Below are 18,698 nucleotides of genomic sequence, written 5' to 3'. Positions count from 1 at the left end.
AAAATCATCTTCACTGTTCCTTATTTCAAGTATAAATGATGTCATGTCGTTTGATGTAACGAAAAAAAAAAAAAAGAGATTTCACGCAAACCACCACTTAATAGGAAATATATTCTATTGATAACGATGAAATGGAAAATATGCTCTCATTAATGTTTAAATCTAGGGCAAGGATGAATATCTTTGGCTATTTTTGGTATTAAAGTACAGAAGTCGTCGTTTTTTTTTATTTCCACATAATCATACTATATCAAAAAGTGAAAATACTGGCAACCACGAAAAGTCATTCATCACGGATATGAGTAAAACACGACAATTTCTCATAGATCAGACCAAAATGTTTGTTAAATCACGCAATGTTGATGGATTATGCGGATTCGTTCTCCATCTTGTGACATCGTTCGACTTCTTACATGTTTTAGTCATCACTCCCAGTGTCCGCAGAATATCCCTGCTACTAGAGATTTTCTTTTTTACCTTTTACCGGTCAAATAAATATTCGGAGATTGATTTTTTCAATTTTTTCCTTTTATTTCCCCTTCTGATCTTTTACTTTAGAGATATTATAAAAAAAGTGTGTAAGTGATATACAGGGTGAATCCGACCTATTCTGCGAAACGAAAGGGGGTGATAGACGAACCCAAGCGGATCATGAAACAACCTACCAATTCTGTCCTATACCGAACCATTTTTGAGTTATGGTGGATAATCGATTATGGGGGAAAAAAACAGAATTTGTGAAGTTTCTGAGAGAACTACACGCAAACTAAACACACATTTGGAAAGAGCAGAAAAAATGCTATAAGGTGACACCAATTTCATCGAAATATTTGGTTTTAATGCCGAGCCACAAGCGCTGAAATATTGGAGAAATCGAATTGTCGCCAAAATTTTTCACCGCCAATTCTGCAAAACCCTTGTAGCTACAAATTTTCCAAAAACTTGCACCAGTTTTCGAAAGAGTCTAGAATAAACCAAATTGGTCATCTAATCTAATTCAGGAGAAATTTAGTCGTTTGTTTGCAACACATCATTGAAATCTGCGTTGGAGGAATTTTAGTAGGTTTTGGCGACAATTCGATTTTTCACTTCACCGTTCTCTCAGCGCTTGTAGCTCGCCATTAAATACGGATATCCTGTAGATAGAGGTAGGGCCGTAACTAGGATTTTTGCCGCCCGGGGTAACCATTATTTTGCCGTCCCCACAACTTTAAAATTCGATAAATTTATAATAGTTGTATTCCCACTTAAAATTGCCCTCCCTCAAAATTTTGCAGCCCGGGGCAGTTGCCGCCCCCCCCCCTCCCCGTAGTTACGGCTCTGTATAGAGGTAGTGTCACTTTATAGGGTTTTTTGTGCAAAATCAATTGTCACCAAAATCTGTAACCACCAATTCCAAATTTTCGTCGAATACCTACTTCGATAAACGCTGATTTCAGTGATGTATATTGCAAACAAAAGACTAAATTTCTCCTGAACCAGAAAACCAATATGGTTTATTGTAAGCTCTTTCGGAAGCTGGTGGAATGTTTTTTAGCTAAATTTGACCGATTGTAACTAGAAGGGTGTTTGCAGAATTGGCGAGTAAAAAGTTTTAAAAAACAATTCGATTTTGAACTTTGCCAATCTTTCAGTGCTGGTAGTTCACCATTAAATCCAGGTATTTCGATGAAACTGGTGTCACCTTATAGCATTTTTTCCCGCTCTTTCCAAATGTGTGCTTAGAATAGGTCTTTCAGGAACCACAAATTCTGTTTTTTTTTTCAGACTTGAAACATCTTTTTTCCATAATCTCGCCATAACTCGAAAACGGTTTCAGATAGGACAGGATTGGTGGGGTGTTTCATGATACATTCAGGCTCGTCTATCACCTCCTTTCGTTTTACAGAATAGGTCAGATTCAACCTGAATAGCTTTCATAGCCGCTTTCTATTTTAGCGATGACAAGCCCAGATATGTTATAAAGCTGATTTTTCCAACAATACATTTAACCGATTCTTGATTTTCATTTTTCAAGTTCATACTATAGTAGGGTGATTTTAGCGGTTTTGGTGCACAATAGGACTGCGCATTTGCTGCGCATCAAACAATAGGGCTCCCCACTTGCTGCGCATCAAACAATAGGGCTCCCCACTTGCTGCGCATCAAACAAATGGGTGCTTCGCACTTGTTGAGGCTCGCTAGATGGCGCTTCCTATGACGTCATTCCTAAATTATCGTTCTTGCCTATGATGTCATTCCCAAATTATCGTTTTTCAGGGGGGTCATTCCTAAATTAAACTTTATTTCCCAAGTGATGATTTTTTTCAGGGAACATTCCTAAATTAAACTTTTGAATTCATTTTCTGACTTAGAAAAAATTTGCTCCTAAATTAAACTTTATTTCCTGACTTGTTTTTTTTTTTTTGGAGGGATGCTCCTAAATTTTTTTTTTCCATCCCAAGTGATGAGATTATTTCAAAGAGGGGTCATTCCTAAATTAATCTTTTCTTCCACAAATTATTGTTTTTTTACTGACTTAGTTATTTTTCTAATGATTTTTTTTTTTCATTCCTAAATTAAACTTTTTTTTTCACATATCAAGCTGTAAAATAAAATTCCCTCAAAAAGAAATGTTATTGACTTTTCATCATACTCAAGCTGAAAAAAAAAAATCACACGTAACTCAATTAATGACAGAAGCATTGATGATAAAGAAAATTAAATTTTAATGATACACAAAATAAATGAGAAAAAATATATATACAAGAATAAATGGAAAAAATATATATACAAAATAAATGGAAAAAAATATATACAAAATAAATGGAAAAAAATATATACAAAATAAATGGAAAAATATGTTAAAATAAATGGGAAAAAATATGTACATCAGTGTCCATGTAGCACTGTTCATCGAATGGCATAGTGGCCATACGCATATGTTTTAATGCCATCACCGAGAATATAGCGTTTATCGTCGCGAGGGCACAGCGACGTTTTGCGGAGGGCGACCGTTTGAAGTTTGTGGTTACTGGAGGAGATTTTTAGCATGGTGTTTTTGATCGAGGAGTTGTTGCGGAGGCAAGCCAGATAATCTTGATGTTTTAGTTGTTTTTTAACAACCGCACGAACGACCCCTTTGGCGGTCTTTTTCTCCGCGACTGCTGTGACCATGCTGTACATTTTTGATCTTAATCCGACGAATTCCACAACGGGTTCGCCGCCGTTCTCGTCCTTCATGACGCCCACCACTTTTTTATTCTGCAGGCTAAACAGAGGATGATCACCGGGATAGTTTGACGTGTCGAATCTGTGGAGCTCCTCCCTCATGTCTTTGTAAATGTCACCGGTTTTTATCTCGTAGAGGAATGAATCTGTGTCTGTGAACAAAACTTCCACACCGGGTCCGTACTTTTTCTTCATAAAATTATAATGGAAGTCCGCCATCAAGTGTTTGGACAGGTCCAAAATCGTGACACCGGTATATATGGGCCTGTCCAGATGGATTTTCGTCTTCAACATCTTGATGACGGCTAACTCACCGGTGATTATCCTGAAGCATTCGAATGCCGGGGATGATATTAGCTTCCTCAAGCTCTTCTGATTGTTGGCGAGACGGATGTCGACGTGCTTCCTCAAATTTTCTAGCGATTTCCCGTACACAGCGTTATTGAGGAGCTTATAGAAGTCCTTTTCGAATTCGCACCGGGCATTTTTCCTCTTTTCGGTGTTGAACGCTATGTACGGGCGTATCCAAGGCTCTTGTGTGAATTCGACTGCACGCCGAACACCCGTCAGCTTCATCCCCAGCGACGTGTATAACTTCAGGCACCGGTAATGGATGACGTAGGAAGTTTTGTTCATCAGATTTGGTGAGAGCTTTTTGGATGGTTTATCACCGGGTCTTCTGATGAATGGAGAGAGCATGTCACCAGTAATTTCAATGTTTTCTGCCGCCAAGGGGAAACAATTGTGCTCGTCGTGCAACTTCACCGGGTATTCCATGTCCACTTCTAAAATATACCCCTTGACGGCGTTGTCATCGATGTTGAGAAAATCGATGCTCTCAAGTTCACTGGGGGACAACCATCTAAAGTCTCTCACCGGGAGGGGCTCCATCATACACTTTCCGTATAAGTTGTTCACATCATAGTACATGATATATGATGTAGGTTCACTGGGGTTATAACCGGGTATTAACGGGTTGTTGGCTCGCGCATACCGCTTGGAGATCACTGAGACCCCACCTCGGATACCTTTCTCCATGAAGAGATGCATGTCCGGATCGTTGATCAATTCGAGCTTGACACCGGTCATTCGCAGACATGCGTTCCAGGCCAATCCCGGGGATGTGAACGTATGCACCGGGTCGATCTTGTAGTTTTCTTCGCAGAGTTTTCTAAAACTCTCGAACACATCCCCGAGAAGCAGCACGTCAGTCTTCACGTAGAGGTTGTGGTAATCACCGAGGTTGGAACACCGGAATTCTCTCCAAACGGTATGCGCATATGTATACTCGTCACTGGTTATATGTTGATCCCCCAGAGAGGTGTAAAAGGCCTCTCGTGGGGGCAGCACCGGATCTTCGAACTTCTCAAACGAGTCAACGTACTCGTACGGATAACATCCTTTACGTTGAAGAAGATGACTCGTAGCTCCAAAACATTTCTTCATGTTGTTGAAGTCACCGGGGTTCATCGCTTGCACGAGCGAATCCAACGACGCCGCCAAGAACTGGTTGGAATCCAGGAATCGCAGGCGACCGAGAGAAAAGGAGATAAATTTCTCCATATTCCTCCCGATCACCTGGATCCTGCGATCGGGGTACCGGGAAAGTCCTTGCATCAGGAAATGAGCGTCGTAGTTTTGTAAATTGTGAAATATAACCGGGATGTGACGTCTTAACCTGAGCTGGAGATTGCACTTCTGATGCAGCGCCGCTCTAAAACCACCGGTGATGTGACAGTGGTCACGAACCCTGTCGTCACCGAGTGGGCGGTCGCACACCATACAAGTGGTCGCATTCCCGAATCTCTCTTCATCTTCAGCTGTCATCTGCAGAGGCACCGGGTTGTCGAGCTTGCCCATAACCACTCGTTCTTCTTCGACGAGACACCGGAAGAAGACGTCCACGCAATCTTCACCCCTGTACACTGTGGGCTCTTTCACGTATACACCATCGGGCCCCACGACCGTATACGCGAATCCACAGGGGCGGTGAAGGCTCTTCTGGGTTGTGCTAGAGAGAGACGGGTTCGGCTTACAGCTGTCCACCTTCTCCAAGATCGCCTCAAAGTCCGCATATATGACGTATGGAACGTGCAGCTGGTAATGGTTGTTCTTGAAGAACATCACGTTGTCGTCTACACCGGGATACGTCACTCGTTGCAGACCGTGTGTCTGGCAAAGTGGTTCGTGCGCATTCAGCTGCTCGAGGGAGGAGAAGCGTTGCAAGCAATAATTGCAAAAGTGGGATGCACCTTCATACTTGGTCGTGTAGGAAAGCAAACGAGACATGTTTTGGATGAGGCAGTAGTGCGACGTTGTCTCGTTGCTGATGAACAAGAGGTTGATTGGTGTACCAGACACCACCTCACTAATCCTGAGAGGAAAGACTTCTCCCCCCTCCAACCCAAAGACGTTAATGCGCACTGAATTCGCAGCTTCGAACCGTGGGATTTGTTTAAGTGTCACCGGGTATACTAATTCACTGGTATTCAATTCATTCTCATACTGAATATAGTTGAACACCCTTTCGGGGTTTTGCTTCACCGGGTGTAGGGCAGCCAACACACACCAGAGAAAGCATTTCTCATCATCGTTCTTTACATTTACCACTGCTCTTCTGCTGGCTACCCCCTTTGGCAGCGGAATATAAGTGGCGGCCGCTAGTGGTTGGTATTGCGCCGTGTTTAGCTCAAGCAAGAGCACGCGCTCGAGCACCCAACCACTTCCGCTGCCTTCAAAATCCTCTGTCGCCTGCTTTACCTTTACGAAGGCTATTTGTAGGTGCTCTTCTATCTGGTCGGCGGTTAAAGTGGTGAGCATTTTACTTCGAAGATACCCGTTGCAGAACTCGTCCTCGCCGTCACTTCCTTTCCTGGAAAAAACAGCAGTCGCGACGATGTTCCATTTAAGGGACCTGTGGGTGGTCATGTCCTCCCTCAACAGCCGCGTCAACTCCTCTCTCACGCTGTCGAGGAAGGTGGTCATATCCATTTCGGTGTCTGGGGTGGGGATCAATTCGTGCGTCGACAACATGTCGAGTGCGCGCCTGACTTGCCCTCCTCCTCCTAGCTGTGCTCCTCCTTGGGGTGCTCCAAGCTGCTGCTGTGCCCCATGGCTCGGTGATGGCCGCTGTGGTGGTGCTCCTCCTTGCGCCCACTGTGGGGACGCATCATGCTGGGGTGGTCCTGCTCGGTGATGGCTCGGTGATGGCCTCTGTGGTGGTGCTCCTTGTGCCCACTGTGGGGGCACACCATGCTGGGGTGGCGCACCATGCCCCATGGCACGCTGGTGGCGCATCAAATCGCTCTTGCGGTGAAACGCTGCATCGCACACCAAACACTTGTGGCGACGCTCGCCATGCGTTAGCCTGTGCTGATTCAGATTCCTACGCAAGGAAAACTCCTTGCCGCACGTCTCGCATAGGTGTCGCTCCTGAAAAACAAATAAAAAGGGAATGTAGGACACGTAAGTCTAACACAAGCAATGGATGAGAGGTATAGAAACCCACGTCTTCCCGCTAGTTTCGGTGGCGTATCCGCCCTCAAGCGCGTGCTCAAGTCATCAAAGAAAAAAGAAATCAGAGATTGGTTGGCTGGCGAGAGAGCGTACACGTTACACAGATCCATTAAAAAAGTGTTTCCCCGCAACAAAACAATAGTGGCCGGTCTAAACAGTCAATTTCAAATCGACTTGGTGGACATGCGTAATCTAGCAATTCACAACGATGGTTACAACTATCTTTTAACGTGCATCGACGTCTTTTCCAAGTACGGTTTCGTCGTGCCTCTCAAAAGGAAAACCGGTGACAGCGTGGCCAAAGCTTTAGAAAGCATCTTTCAACAACGTCAACCAGTGGCGCTACAGAGCGATAAGGGGCGCGAATTTATAGCGTCACCAGTCCAGCGCTACCTCAAGCGTCAAGGTGTAAAGTTTTTCACTACGGAGAACGAACAGATAAAGGCCAGCGTGGTGGAAAGATGGAACAGGTCTCTCAGAAACTGGATGTACAAGTACTTCACTGCCAAGAACACGTATCGCTACATCGACATGATCGAAGACCTCGTGTGGAGTTACAATCACAGGTATCACAGGTCTATAAAAATGAGGCCCGTGGACGTGAACCCCGGAAACGAGCCGGAGGTGTGGAACAATCTCTATGGGGATACACCCAAGAAACAAGATTGCAAGTTTAAAGTGGGTGATCACGTGCGCATCACAAGATCAAAACACACCTTCGAGAGGGGGTACGATTCTAATTTCACCGAAGAGATATTCGTGGTGACCGAGTGCGTGAAAAGGGAAATTCCCGTTTACAAGCTCGAGGACCTGATGGGGGAAGAAATCAAGGGCACATTCTACGCTGAAGAGATGGTAGGTGTAAAGATGGGAGAAAAATTTCCGATTGAAAAAGTTTTAAAGAAGAGGAGAAGAAAAGGAATTATTCAATACCTCGTGAAATTTCGGGGGTATCCGAAAAAATTCAACGCGTGGGTGGTCCTATAAAAACCCGGAAACAGTGCGCGCATCTGTCATTTCAGAGATGGCTTCTTTCTATCTCACTCTACCCAGCGATGCTTCCAGAGACTTTTTTCCCGACAACACGCTCTCGAGTTTCGTGGTTAAACTTCCAAACACCCTGGAATTCGAATCCGAGATGGAAGTCGCACTGTCGGAGATAATTTATCCCCATTCATTCCACAACATCACTCAAGAGACAAACACTTTCGAATTCGATGTCGGAAACAAGATAATGAAGACCGGTCGCATAGCCCCGGGTTTCTACGAGACGACCCCCGAACTGATCAAAGCCATATCCACTCAAAATTTTCAAGACAAGATTGGTGTGACGTACAATAAAATCACGAAAAAAGTTAAGGTGAACCTCAAGAAAGACACCAAGCTCAGTCTCAGACACGGTATAGCCGAAAACCTGGGTTTCGAACCCGGCCTGATAGAGGGTCCGACCATAGTCGAGGGTCCTTTCACAGCCGATCCTAAATTAGACTTTCATCTCTTGTACGTGTACTGCAACCTGGTCGAACCTCAGGTCGTGGGTAACACCTACGCCCCGCTACTGAGAATCGTGAAAACTAGCGGTCAGGACGGGGATATCGTCAGCGTGTCTTTCGAACGCGCCCATTACGTGCCGCTGGCCAGAAAGAGTTTCGACATCGTTCACATGTATTTAAGGACGCACATGGGCAAGTTTTTCACATTTCAACGTGGAAAGGTGATAGTGAAACTACACTTTAGACTGCGACATGCATTATAAACCGTACCGGAGCTGTGCCCACAGCATCAACGATTATTATCTCGCTCAGGCTGGAAACGGACTCGGATATTATCAGGGTAGCGCTCTGCAAAGAGGTTATGGCCTCGGATCTATATTCAGCTCTCTCTTCAGATCGGCCGTGCCCCTGTTGAAACGCGGTGCCAAGGCAGTCGGTTCTCAACTGTTGCGCTCTGGTGTGGATTTCGCCAACGACATCGTTCAAGGAAAAGACGCAAAGATCGCAGCTCGCGATCGTGCCAAGGAAGCCGGAAGGTCTCTCACGGATAAGGGGGCCAATAAAATCAAATCCATGCTCGGAGGAAAGAATAAAAGGAAGAGACTCGTCAAGAAAACCGTCAGTAAGAAGAGAGCTAGAAAGCTGTCGACATCCGATATATTCAGCGATGGCTTTAATCCACGAAAATTCTCATGAATGTTTGAAAAGCGAAGCCGATCTGTTCACGGTGCCACCCACGGAAACCTCTATAGAATCAGCCGAATGGGTCCAGTACCATCCCATATCTCAAGTGCGTGATTCGGGGGCCCCCATCGAATTTCACGTGGCCGGTAGTGCCGAAGAATACATAGACCTTTCTGCCACTCAGCTGTATGTCAGAGTAAAGGTGACAAAACCAGAAACCGCCGAAGCCGTATCGACGGCGAATAATTTCTTGCATACCCTTTTCTCTCAGATTGACGTCACGTTGAATGGAAGAACGCTCACAAACTCATCACACACTTATCCGTATCGAGCTTACCTGGAAACACTGCTTAACTACGGATCGGATGCAAAGAGAGGACCCCTGACAGCCGAGGGCTACTACAAGGACACTGCAGGTCACATGTCTGACCTCACCAAGAACGAAGGGGCCAAGAAGAGAGCTAAACTCGCGGAAAATTCTTTTGAAATGATGGGCGTGCCTCACGTCGACATATTCTATCAACCGAAGCTGATGCTCTCTCTCGTGGACTTGAAGATGAGACTGGTTCGATCGAAACCCGAGTTCTTTCTGATCACTGCTGCTCAGGGTTGCGACGTGGTTATCGAGCAAGCGAGTATTTTTGTGCGTAAAGTAAGAATGAATCCTGCTGTGGCTGTAGCGCATGCCATGGCGCTCGAGAAAACAACAGCCAAATATTGCATTAACCGCGTGATATGCAAGGTCTATTCGATATCCATGGGAAGCATGAGTTTCGTGCAAGATAACGTATTTCTGGGTGTCATGCCTAAGCGATTGGTTATGGGCATGGTGGACACGGAAGCATTCAACGGAACGTTCGGTTTGAACCCCTTCGACTTCAAGCACAACAACGTCAACTTTGTTTCTGTTTCTATCGATGGAAGACCCGTCCCCCACACGTCGCTACAACCAGACTTTAGGAACAGACACGTCATCAGAGCCTACAACACACTCTTCGTGGGCACCGGAAGGCCCGGAGAAGATAAAGGATGTGACGTGAGCAGAGAAGAATATGAAGCCGGCGGTTACAGCCTCTTCGCCTTCAACCTGATACCCGACATGAGTGACTGCGGACACGTGCACCTACAAAAGCAGGGTAATCTGCGAGTGGAACTCAAGTTTTCCTCAGCCTTGACCAAGACCGTGTCGGTTATCATATTTGCCGAATTCGAATCGTTGGTGGAAATAACAAAGTCCAGAAGCGTCTTGTGTGACTTTGCGGGATGAACACTAAACAGATAGAGCACGCCCTCTCGACACACCCCCACACTCGAAAGGCTTTCCTAGGTGTTTTTGCGAGTGACAATTTACCCGAAAATGTGATCGCTTATCCCGCTGCACTGGTTGTGAACACGGACAGAGAGAATGAACCCGGAACGCACTGGTTGGCTATTTACATCGAAAACGAAGCGAGAGCTGATTTCTTCGACTCTTACGGGAACCCGCCCACCTATTTCAAGAAGGGACACATAAACAGATTTCTACGACGCTACTCGCGCGTCGACTATAATGACGTCATGTTACAATCAGATAAGACAACCGTGTGCGGTCACTATGTGATTTTTTTTATCTATTCTCGATGTATCGGCAAAAGTATGAATAATATTGTATCGCGTTTTAATATGCAAAACGATATGCGCGTAGCAAGCTTTGTAAAGAAAAATTTTTCTGTTAAATAAAAGAGAAAAAAAATTCATTCATTTGTCATTTACTATGGAACCTTTCAAGCTGACACATCCGAGCACCGTGCTCATTGCCGGACCCACCGGTTCGGGAAAAACATATTTTCTCAGAGAACTATTAAAACACAGAAACGAAATGTTTCGAGAGCCTCGTCCGAAACGAGTTATATGGTTTTACGGCGAATATCAGACTTTGTTCGAAGATATGGAAGACTACGTTGAGTTTCGAGAGGGGAGCAATTTCGAAAGCGTGGAAGAAGACAGCTTGGTGATTTTAGATGACCTCATGAACGAGCTATCGGGCGAGAAAAAATTAGCAAACCTTTTCACAAAGTACAGTCACCACAGAAAATTGACCGTGATTTTCATAGTGCAGAACGTGTTTCACCAGGGGCGGGAAATGAGAAACGTTTCTCTGAACGCGCAATATATGTTTCTATTCAAAAATAGAAGAGATGTCAGTCAGGTGACCCACCTGGGACGTCAGCTGTTTCCCAATAAAATCAAATTTTTCAACGAGGTGTTCGAGGATAGCACGAAAAAACCGTATTCGTATTTAATGGTTGATTTACGACCCGAGACGGAGGAGGAAATGCGCCTGCGCACTAACGTGTTACCTGGGCAGACGCAATATATCTATAAACCCAGGAAATGAAACTTTCCATTTTCGAACATGACGGCTGTGATAGAGGTCGAGGGTTTCCAGCTGTCGGATAGAACATTCATAATCAAGGAGTTGGCGTGGTGTTTCATGCATTCGAGAGAAAATTTTCACTATGTATATAAACCGCCCAAAAAGTTTTCGGAATTATCTCCTAGAGATAGACACCAATGTCTCTACGTCACCAACAACATACACGAAATATCGTGGTCGGCGGGTGATGTACCTTTTGAAATGCTGGAGCAACATTTGCAGCGATTATCAAAAGTCGTATTGTATACGAAAGGCCACGACAAGTGTCGGATGCTACTGCAGCAGTACGGGTTAAAAGTTTATAATCTAGATGCGATTCTCTGCCCCAACATTGTGGACTTGCCAGAAGTGAGCGCGAACTGTTTTCTCCACGAAAACATGATAAAGCACTGCGCGCTGAAGAAGGCTATAGCATATAGCATATGGTTGGAATAAAAACATCGTTATTTTAAAGTATGGCATTGGAGAAGCAACAAGTGCTTCGTCTACTCTCTGCCTGTCCGAGGAATAAACGTAAGGATTTGTTGAAGAAATTACCGAAATCAGCATTAAAGACAGTCTGCGAGTGCTCACTCAATATTTTGAAGGGTGTCATACCGTTATCCTCAAAACAGAAAAATAAACTGAAAAGGCACAGAAATACACTTCGCAAACTCGCCTGCAAAAAGACGCCGCTATACGAGAAAAAGCGCGTGCTGATTCAGAAAGGAGGTTTCTTGTTCCAGTTAATCCCTGCCGCTATACAAACCCTCGCCACTTTGTTCACGAGATAATGGAGCACGCACAGAAATTCGCTCTGGTTCCAGAACAATTGTTATCGCGTCATGTGACCACAAAAGAGCAGCTTTCTGAGTTGGACAACGAGATGTTGAAAATACTGCGAAGCAAGGAGCCCGAAGCTATAAAAATTAAACTCTATCAGAATCTGCTGAACAAGAGAATCAACGTAGCCGAGAATAATCCACCGAAAATTCAAGAAGAGAAGAAAGTTGACGAATTACCAATAGCTCTGATTTCTGTCCCGAAATCGCAAAGAGGGCACTCAGAAAAAATTATCACGCATATAAATAAGCATCCGAACATATTAAAAATTAATTCTAACGGCTCGATCGTTTATAAGAGCAGGCTCGTCAAAGGAAGCGACATTCGCGATTTGATATCAAGTGTGGTCGGTCGGAGAAAATCACCCGTGGTGGGTCAAGAAATTTTCCTGAAAGCGCTAGAAGAAACCGGAGCTCCGAGAGATTATATAAAAAACCCATTTTTGAAACATATTTGGTTAGAGCTTTGAAATGCCAACAACAGTGGAAGCCGTGATCTACGATCAAAACAATAGAAAGCAGGGTATCGCATGGAAAACGGATGTACCGTCATTCGATTTACCGAGCTGCTGGTCCTACGAATTGGAGAGTAATGGAGAACTGATAAGACACAAGAGAATGTTCGCCATATTCACGATACTGATTGTTATATTATTTACTCTTATAGCAACAACATATAAAAATCAAATGGACTTTGAAAGATGTAATTCCTCTCTTCCGCTGGGAGGAAATATTTTTCTCACGTATTGTAATAAAACCTACGATATACGCTATTTTAGCGGAAATGCGCCCACTACGAAAGCCGTTAATCTCACCAGTGCGCAAATGTATAAATTGATTCACGAGTCTGCTGATGTACAATTGAATAAAAAAATTTCTATTTGAATTCTTGTGTCGTTTTGAAATTGTTTCGCGACATGAAATTCCCAGATGTTTCGCAGCTCTACCATTAAATAAAGTTTAAATACCTTACATGAAATAAATTTAACTTGAAATAAATTTACGCCTGAGAAATTGTTTCGCGACATGAAATACAACTGAATAATTTTTTTTTCGATGAATGAAAATTTAACTCGCGACATAAATAAATTTGATTTGAAATTAAATTTAACTCGGAATAAAATTTAACTTGTAATGAAATTCCCAGATGTTTCGCAGCTCTACCATTAAATAAAGTTTAAATACCTTACATGAAATAAATTTAACTTGAAATAAATTTACGCCTGAGAAATTGTTTCGCGACATGAAATACAACTGAATAATTTTTTTTTCGATGAATGAAAATTTAACTCGCGACATAAATAAATTTGATTTGAAATTAAATTTAACTCGAAATAAAATTTAACTTGTAATGAAATTCCCAGATGTTTCGCAGCTCTACCATTAAATAAATGAGTTTAAATACCTTACATGAAATAAATTCAACTCGAAATAAAATTTACTCCTGAAAATTAATTTGGAATAAAATTTAACGCGCGATAATTTAAAAAAACAACTAACCTCTTTCTTCTTCTTCTCTGACGGAGCATATCCACTTGGTCCAGCTTCTACTGGCGCAGGACGCTTCAGGCATTGCTGGATGAAATTCTCCTCATCCTCAATCATTAATTTTATATCGCGATCACTAACTAAATCCTCGTTGAGACATTCATTGACGAAATTATCGTCATTTTCCAACAATCTAACTAATTCTTCTTTACTTATACCGAAATCGATAAAACTAGCCATTGCGCGAACGTACGAAGCGAAAGCTAAAAAACTTGATGCTGTCTGGACAAAACTCAAAAACGAAGTGAGAGGATCTGCAAAGAAGATGATACTTTTAATGAGATAAAGGGTTAGGAAGCGATAACGAGTCTCGTGTGCTATGCGTCATTACTCGGGCAGACAGTACTCATATAGTTATCAGTGTCGCGTGCAGAATAATCGAAGCAACGCGAGTGATGCATACTCACGTCAATATCATTATCAGTGATTTATGTAACATTGGATAGTGTATCGTTAGATATTGGTACTGTATCAGTGATGCATGCTCACATGAATATATTGTATCAGTGATTCACGTGAATGAGATAGTGATGCTACTCACATCATTATCAGTGATTCATGTAACATTGGATAGTGTATCATTAGATATTGGTACTGTATCAGTGATGCATGCTCACATGAATATATTGTATTAGTGATTCACGTGAATGAGATAGTGATGCTACTGGGTGCACTTTGAGATTCACAGTATATTCCTATACTTATGCTTATCAACTGCAACTGCAGTATATAAACTGCGGGACAGACACAATTCCTTAACTTAGTTCTCTCGCTCGCTTGGATACACTTCTCTCTCCGCAACTTGGTAAGATTTTTTTTTCTATGGCTTCTTGCGTGTTAGATTTTGAGGGATTCTTGCTTAAAAGTGGGATATATGTTGTTAAGGAAATGGCTTGCTTTGATTTAAGCACAGGGAGAGTATATCACTCTCTCTACAAGCCGCCATTCTCTAGCAAGGAGCTATCCGAAGAAGATTTCCCACAAATGCTCTGGGTTAGCAGAAATCTTCTTAATATTAGATGGGGGGAAGGGCTTTTCGATTATAATTTAATGAAAATTCATCTCACCACTGTTAATAACAGATATAGTTGCATTTATGTGAACTGCAGGCAAAAAAAAAAATTTCTAGAGCAACGATTCAACCTGGAGACAGTGAAAGTCTTAAACTTCCCAAAATCCTTGACTTCTTGCGGGTTTCACCCTCTGCAAAAAGGGCATTGCGCAAGAAGCAAGGTCGTAGCATGCGCTGAATGGTTAGATGCATAAAAATTTAATTTTGTAAAATAATAATAATAATAAAAATTTAAAAAACTTAAAAAAAAAAAAAAACTTCTGTTAAAATATATATTTCGCAATTTTTTTTTTTTTCATCTTGAGAGTTGCGGAGAGAGACTGTATGCGTTGTTTTCATTTAGACAGATGGAAAGCCTCCGCTATGAATACGCTCGGAACGTACTGGATACTTCCGTTGCGATACTACACCAGCTCGAATCTGAAATCGTGTACCGTCCAGCAGAGGAATGCGTCTTCAAGTTTGGCGACAAGACTTATCCGATGCCCAGACAGCATGCTGGGTATGGTGACGCTGGCCTACACTACACCTTTTCCGGAATGACCCTCCAGGCCCAACCGTGGACACCTCTCCTCTTGGATTTGAAAGCCGTGGTCGAGAGCATCTCAGGCCATGACTACAACTTTGTTGTCGTCAACCGATACTCTGATGGAACCAAGAGCATCTCCCCGCATTCCGATGACGAATCACAGCTCGTCAAAGATTACCCCATCGCTTGCCTCTCCCTGGGCGCTGAAAGAAAGCTCGTGTTCTCTCGACGGGGGCACCAATCCGTGGACCGAATCCTGGAACACAACAGCCTGCTGACGATGCTACCTCCAACCAACCAGCTGTGGCGTCACGCGATACCTAAAGACCCAAAAGTAAAAGACGTCCGACTCAGCCTGACGTTCCGGAAAATGGTTTCGAGTAACAAGCGCCCATCACCGAACACTCAACCACCATCGGCTAAGAGATCTCGCAGCAGTGGATTCAATAAGGAAGCGCCGCCTCCCAACATCTTTCACGTGAAGGAGAACTTTTTCGTCAGCGTCGTGATCTTCAGTGGTGAAGTGCGCGTACATATTCGAGAATTTTTCGAACGCGATGGACTCATGCACCCAGCTAAAAATGGAGTGACTCTTTCGCCGTACGTGTGGGAATGTTTGAGAACCGAATTCTCTCGTCGTACTATGCTGCAACGCGTTGATAGAACTTTCCTAGTGTCGGAGAATCTGATCGTGGACTACAGCGGTGATGATGTGCTAATTCAAACTCTACATCGCGGGGACAACAAAATTTTCAAGTGCTCCGAAAACCCCCTCAAAATGACTTTCCAGGCAATCGAGGCACTCTTCTGGAGCGAGGATGATAAACCACTTCATACCGTGATCAGTGAGCTCGTGCAGAAAACGCTCTGCTTGGACTATCTGAAAGTGTGTGTGCGCGAAAACCAAACTAAAGGAACGAGTTCTATGGATATCACCGACATTTTGGCTAAATTGGTGAGTGAAAAACTTTTTGCTAGCATCGAAAAAATTGTTGACTGCCATGGGTGTTCCATGGGATATGCTAATCAGTTGGGTCATGAATGTCTGCAGTTGAATGATAATTTAATGTTTTATAAATATTTTGATCATGCTTTAACCCTGATTGACTTTCGCGAAGTCGCTAAAACTCTGGCGGAAAATTACGATGTAGCGGAAAAATGTTTTAATGCGATTGATTTTGATGTTTTGAAATCTAAGATAGAAGAAATTTATTTGAAATAAATGAAAATCATATAAAATGACTTTGTATTTTATTGCTCCTTTGGTTTATTTTTACTTTTCAGCTTGGACATACAAAAGTTTATTTGTGACTTGAAAAAAATTTTATTTTAAAATTAATGAAACGATTCATCTTTGTTTAGTTTAGAAAATAAAGTTTAATTTAGGAATGAAAAAATCATCAGAAAATAAAGTTTAATGTAGGAAAGATCCCCAAGTTAGAAAAAAAAAAAAAGTCTGAAATTAAACGATAATTTGGGAAAGATCCTTCTCTTTGGTGATATCTTCGAAGTGACGTTATGGGAAAATCTTGGGATAGAAAAAAATTAAGTTAGAAAATGCATCCCTCCAAAAAATAACAAAGTCAGAAAATAAAGTTTAATTTAGGAATGACCCCTCTTTGAAATAATCTCATCACTTGGGAAGTCAGAAAATAAACGATAATTTGGGAAAGAGTTGAAAGAACGGTAATGAACTTTAAATTTCCCAGGGTGTTGAGAAAAAAAAAAAAAACCAAGTCAGAAAATAAAGTTTAATTTAGGAGCAAATTTTTTCTAAGTCAGAAAATGAATTCAAAAGTTTAATTTAGGAATGAAAAAAAAAAATCATTAGAAAAATAACTAAGTCAGTAAAAAAACAATAATTTGTGGAAGAAAAGATTAATTTAGGAATGACCCCTCTTTGAAATAATCTCATCACTTGGGATGGAAAAAAAAAATTTAGGAGCATCCCTCCAAAAAAAAAAAAAAAAAACAAGTCAGGAAATAAAGTTTAATTTAGGAGCAAATTTTTTCTAAGTCAGAAAATGAATTCAAAAGTTTAATTTAGGAATGTTCCCTGAAAAAAATCATCACTTGGGAAATAAAGTTTAATTTAGGAATGACCCCCCTGAAAAACGATAATTTGGGAATGACATCATAGGCAAGAACGATAATTTAGGAATGACGTCATAGGAAGCGCCATCTAGCGAGCCTCAACAAGTGCGAAGCACCCATTTGTTTGATGCGCAGCAAGTGGGGAGCCCTATTGTTTGATGCGCAGCAAGTGGGGAGCCCTATTGTTTGATGCGCAGCAAATGCGCAGTCCTATTGTGCACCAAAACCGCTAAAATCACCCTACTTACTATGTATCAGAATTTGACGAAATCAAAAAAAAAAAAAAAATCAGGCGTCAGACAAATTTCTCAGCAGAAAAGCATAGTGTTTTCTCAGAAAAACAGTCCTAAATAATGTTTTTTCGACTTTCAAAGACTCACTGATCTCTTTTCCCGTTGGAAGACTTTGACTTAGCACTCATATATAGAAAGATTTTAGGCACCAATACCGATTTTGGGTTTCTGGGATTTGTCAATCCTTGCTATATATGTATAGCAAGAATGCACAACCACTGGCCAAATGTGGCCCGCGATATGTGTTCCGGTACAAAAGTATCAATACACACATCACGATAAATACCAAAGGTTGACCATATTTCCTTCATAAAAATACGTAGAATCAGAATCCATCGGGATATCACCAAATACAGTGAAAAAAAAACTATCAAAAGCTAGTAAAGTTGCCAATTACAACCAAGAAAAATTGTCATTGGCAAGTAAAGTTGCCAGCAATTGCTAAAATTGCTGAAAACTCTCTAATGGCAAGAAAACATGGCTGCTTCAAGTCGCAGTGGGTAAAAATGTAAAAAACGTATAGGCTATGTTTGACAAACACGTAAGATAAATAAACCAAAAAATTGTCAAAGGCACGTAAAGTTGCCGATTACAGTGAAAAAAAAATGTCAAAGGCAAGTAAAGTTGCCAAATATTGCTGGCAAATTGCCAATGGCAGGAAAATGTACTGCAAGTCACGATGGGTAAAAATGCAATTCACCAAAATAAAAAAGTGTTTTTAACAAATACATAAGGTGAATATACATATTTATGAAGTGAATGTATTCCGCAATGTGAATACTTGGGAGGTGGAAGGGATACTCTATGACCAAGTTAGGATGACCAAAATCACGGAAATGTCCCGTAAAGCAGGTCATATGGTCACACTAAATATACACGTTTCTGGTCAGCGAGCGGCAGAAATACCGCATATTTGGCCCGCGAACTGAAAAGGTTATGTGTGCACCCCTTATTTAAAACATTTTGTTCATTCACAACACTGAAATGCATGAAATTTATTTTCCAGAAAGAAAATTGTTCAA

General features: G+C 42.1%; 3 protein-coding genes across 6 annotated transcripts in view; 1 reads left to right on the top strand and 2 right to left on the bottom strand.

The window, feature by feature from the left end:
• The window catches only part of kst (spectrin beta chain, non-erythrocytic 5 kst), a 153,996-nt gene that overhangs the window by 101,954 nt on the left and 33,344 nt on the right, over positions 1–18,698 (bottom strand). The gene's annotated exons all lie outside the window — the stretch shown is intronic.
• Positions 2,689–13,921, bottom strand: LOC149088250 (uncharacterized). Its single transcript, XM_089245848.1, has 2 exons — positions 13,641–13,921; positions 2,689–6,642 (listed from the first exon to the last, which is right to left on the bottom strand). The coding sequence occupies exons 1-2, from the start codon at positions 13,866–13,868 to the stop codon at positions 2,893–2,895; spliced, it is 3,978 nt and encodes a 1,325-aa protein (XP_089101974.1). The 5' UTR covers positions 13,869–13,921; the 3' UTR covers positions 2,689–2,892.
• Positions 13,835–17,264, top strand: LOC149088249 (uncharacterized). Its single transcript, XM_089245861.1, has 2 exons — positions 13,835–14,493; positions 15,104–17,264. Exon 2 carries the CDS (start codon positions 15,108–15,110, stop codon positions 16,509–16,511), a length of 1,404 nt encoding a protein of 467 aa, XP_089101987.1. The 5' UTR covers positions 13,835–14,493; positions 15,104–15,107; the 3' UTR covers positions 16,512–17,264.

The sequence above is a fragment of the Pholcus phalangioides genome, unplaced genomic scaffold (genome assembly GCF_987345545.1).
Source record: "Pholcus phalangioides strain wild (caught in Gottingen) unplaced genomic scaffold, Ppha-v1.0 ptg000003l_1, whole genome shotgun sequence".
NCBI classification, from domain to species: domain Eukaryota; kingdom Metazoa; phylum Arthropoda; class Arachnida; order Araneae; family Pholcidae; genus Pholcus; species Pholcus phalangioides.
This window is presented reverse-complemented; position numbering and strand designations above follow the sequence as displayed.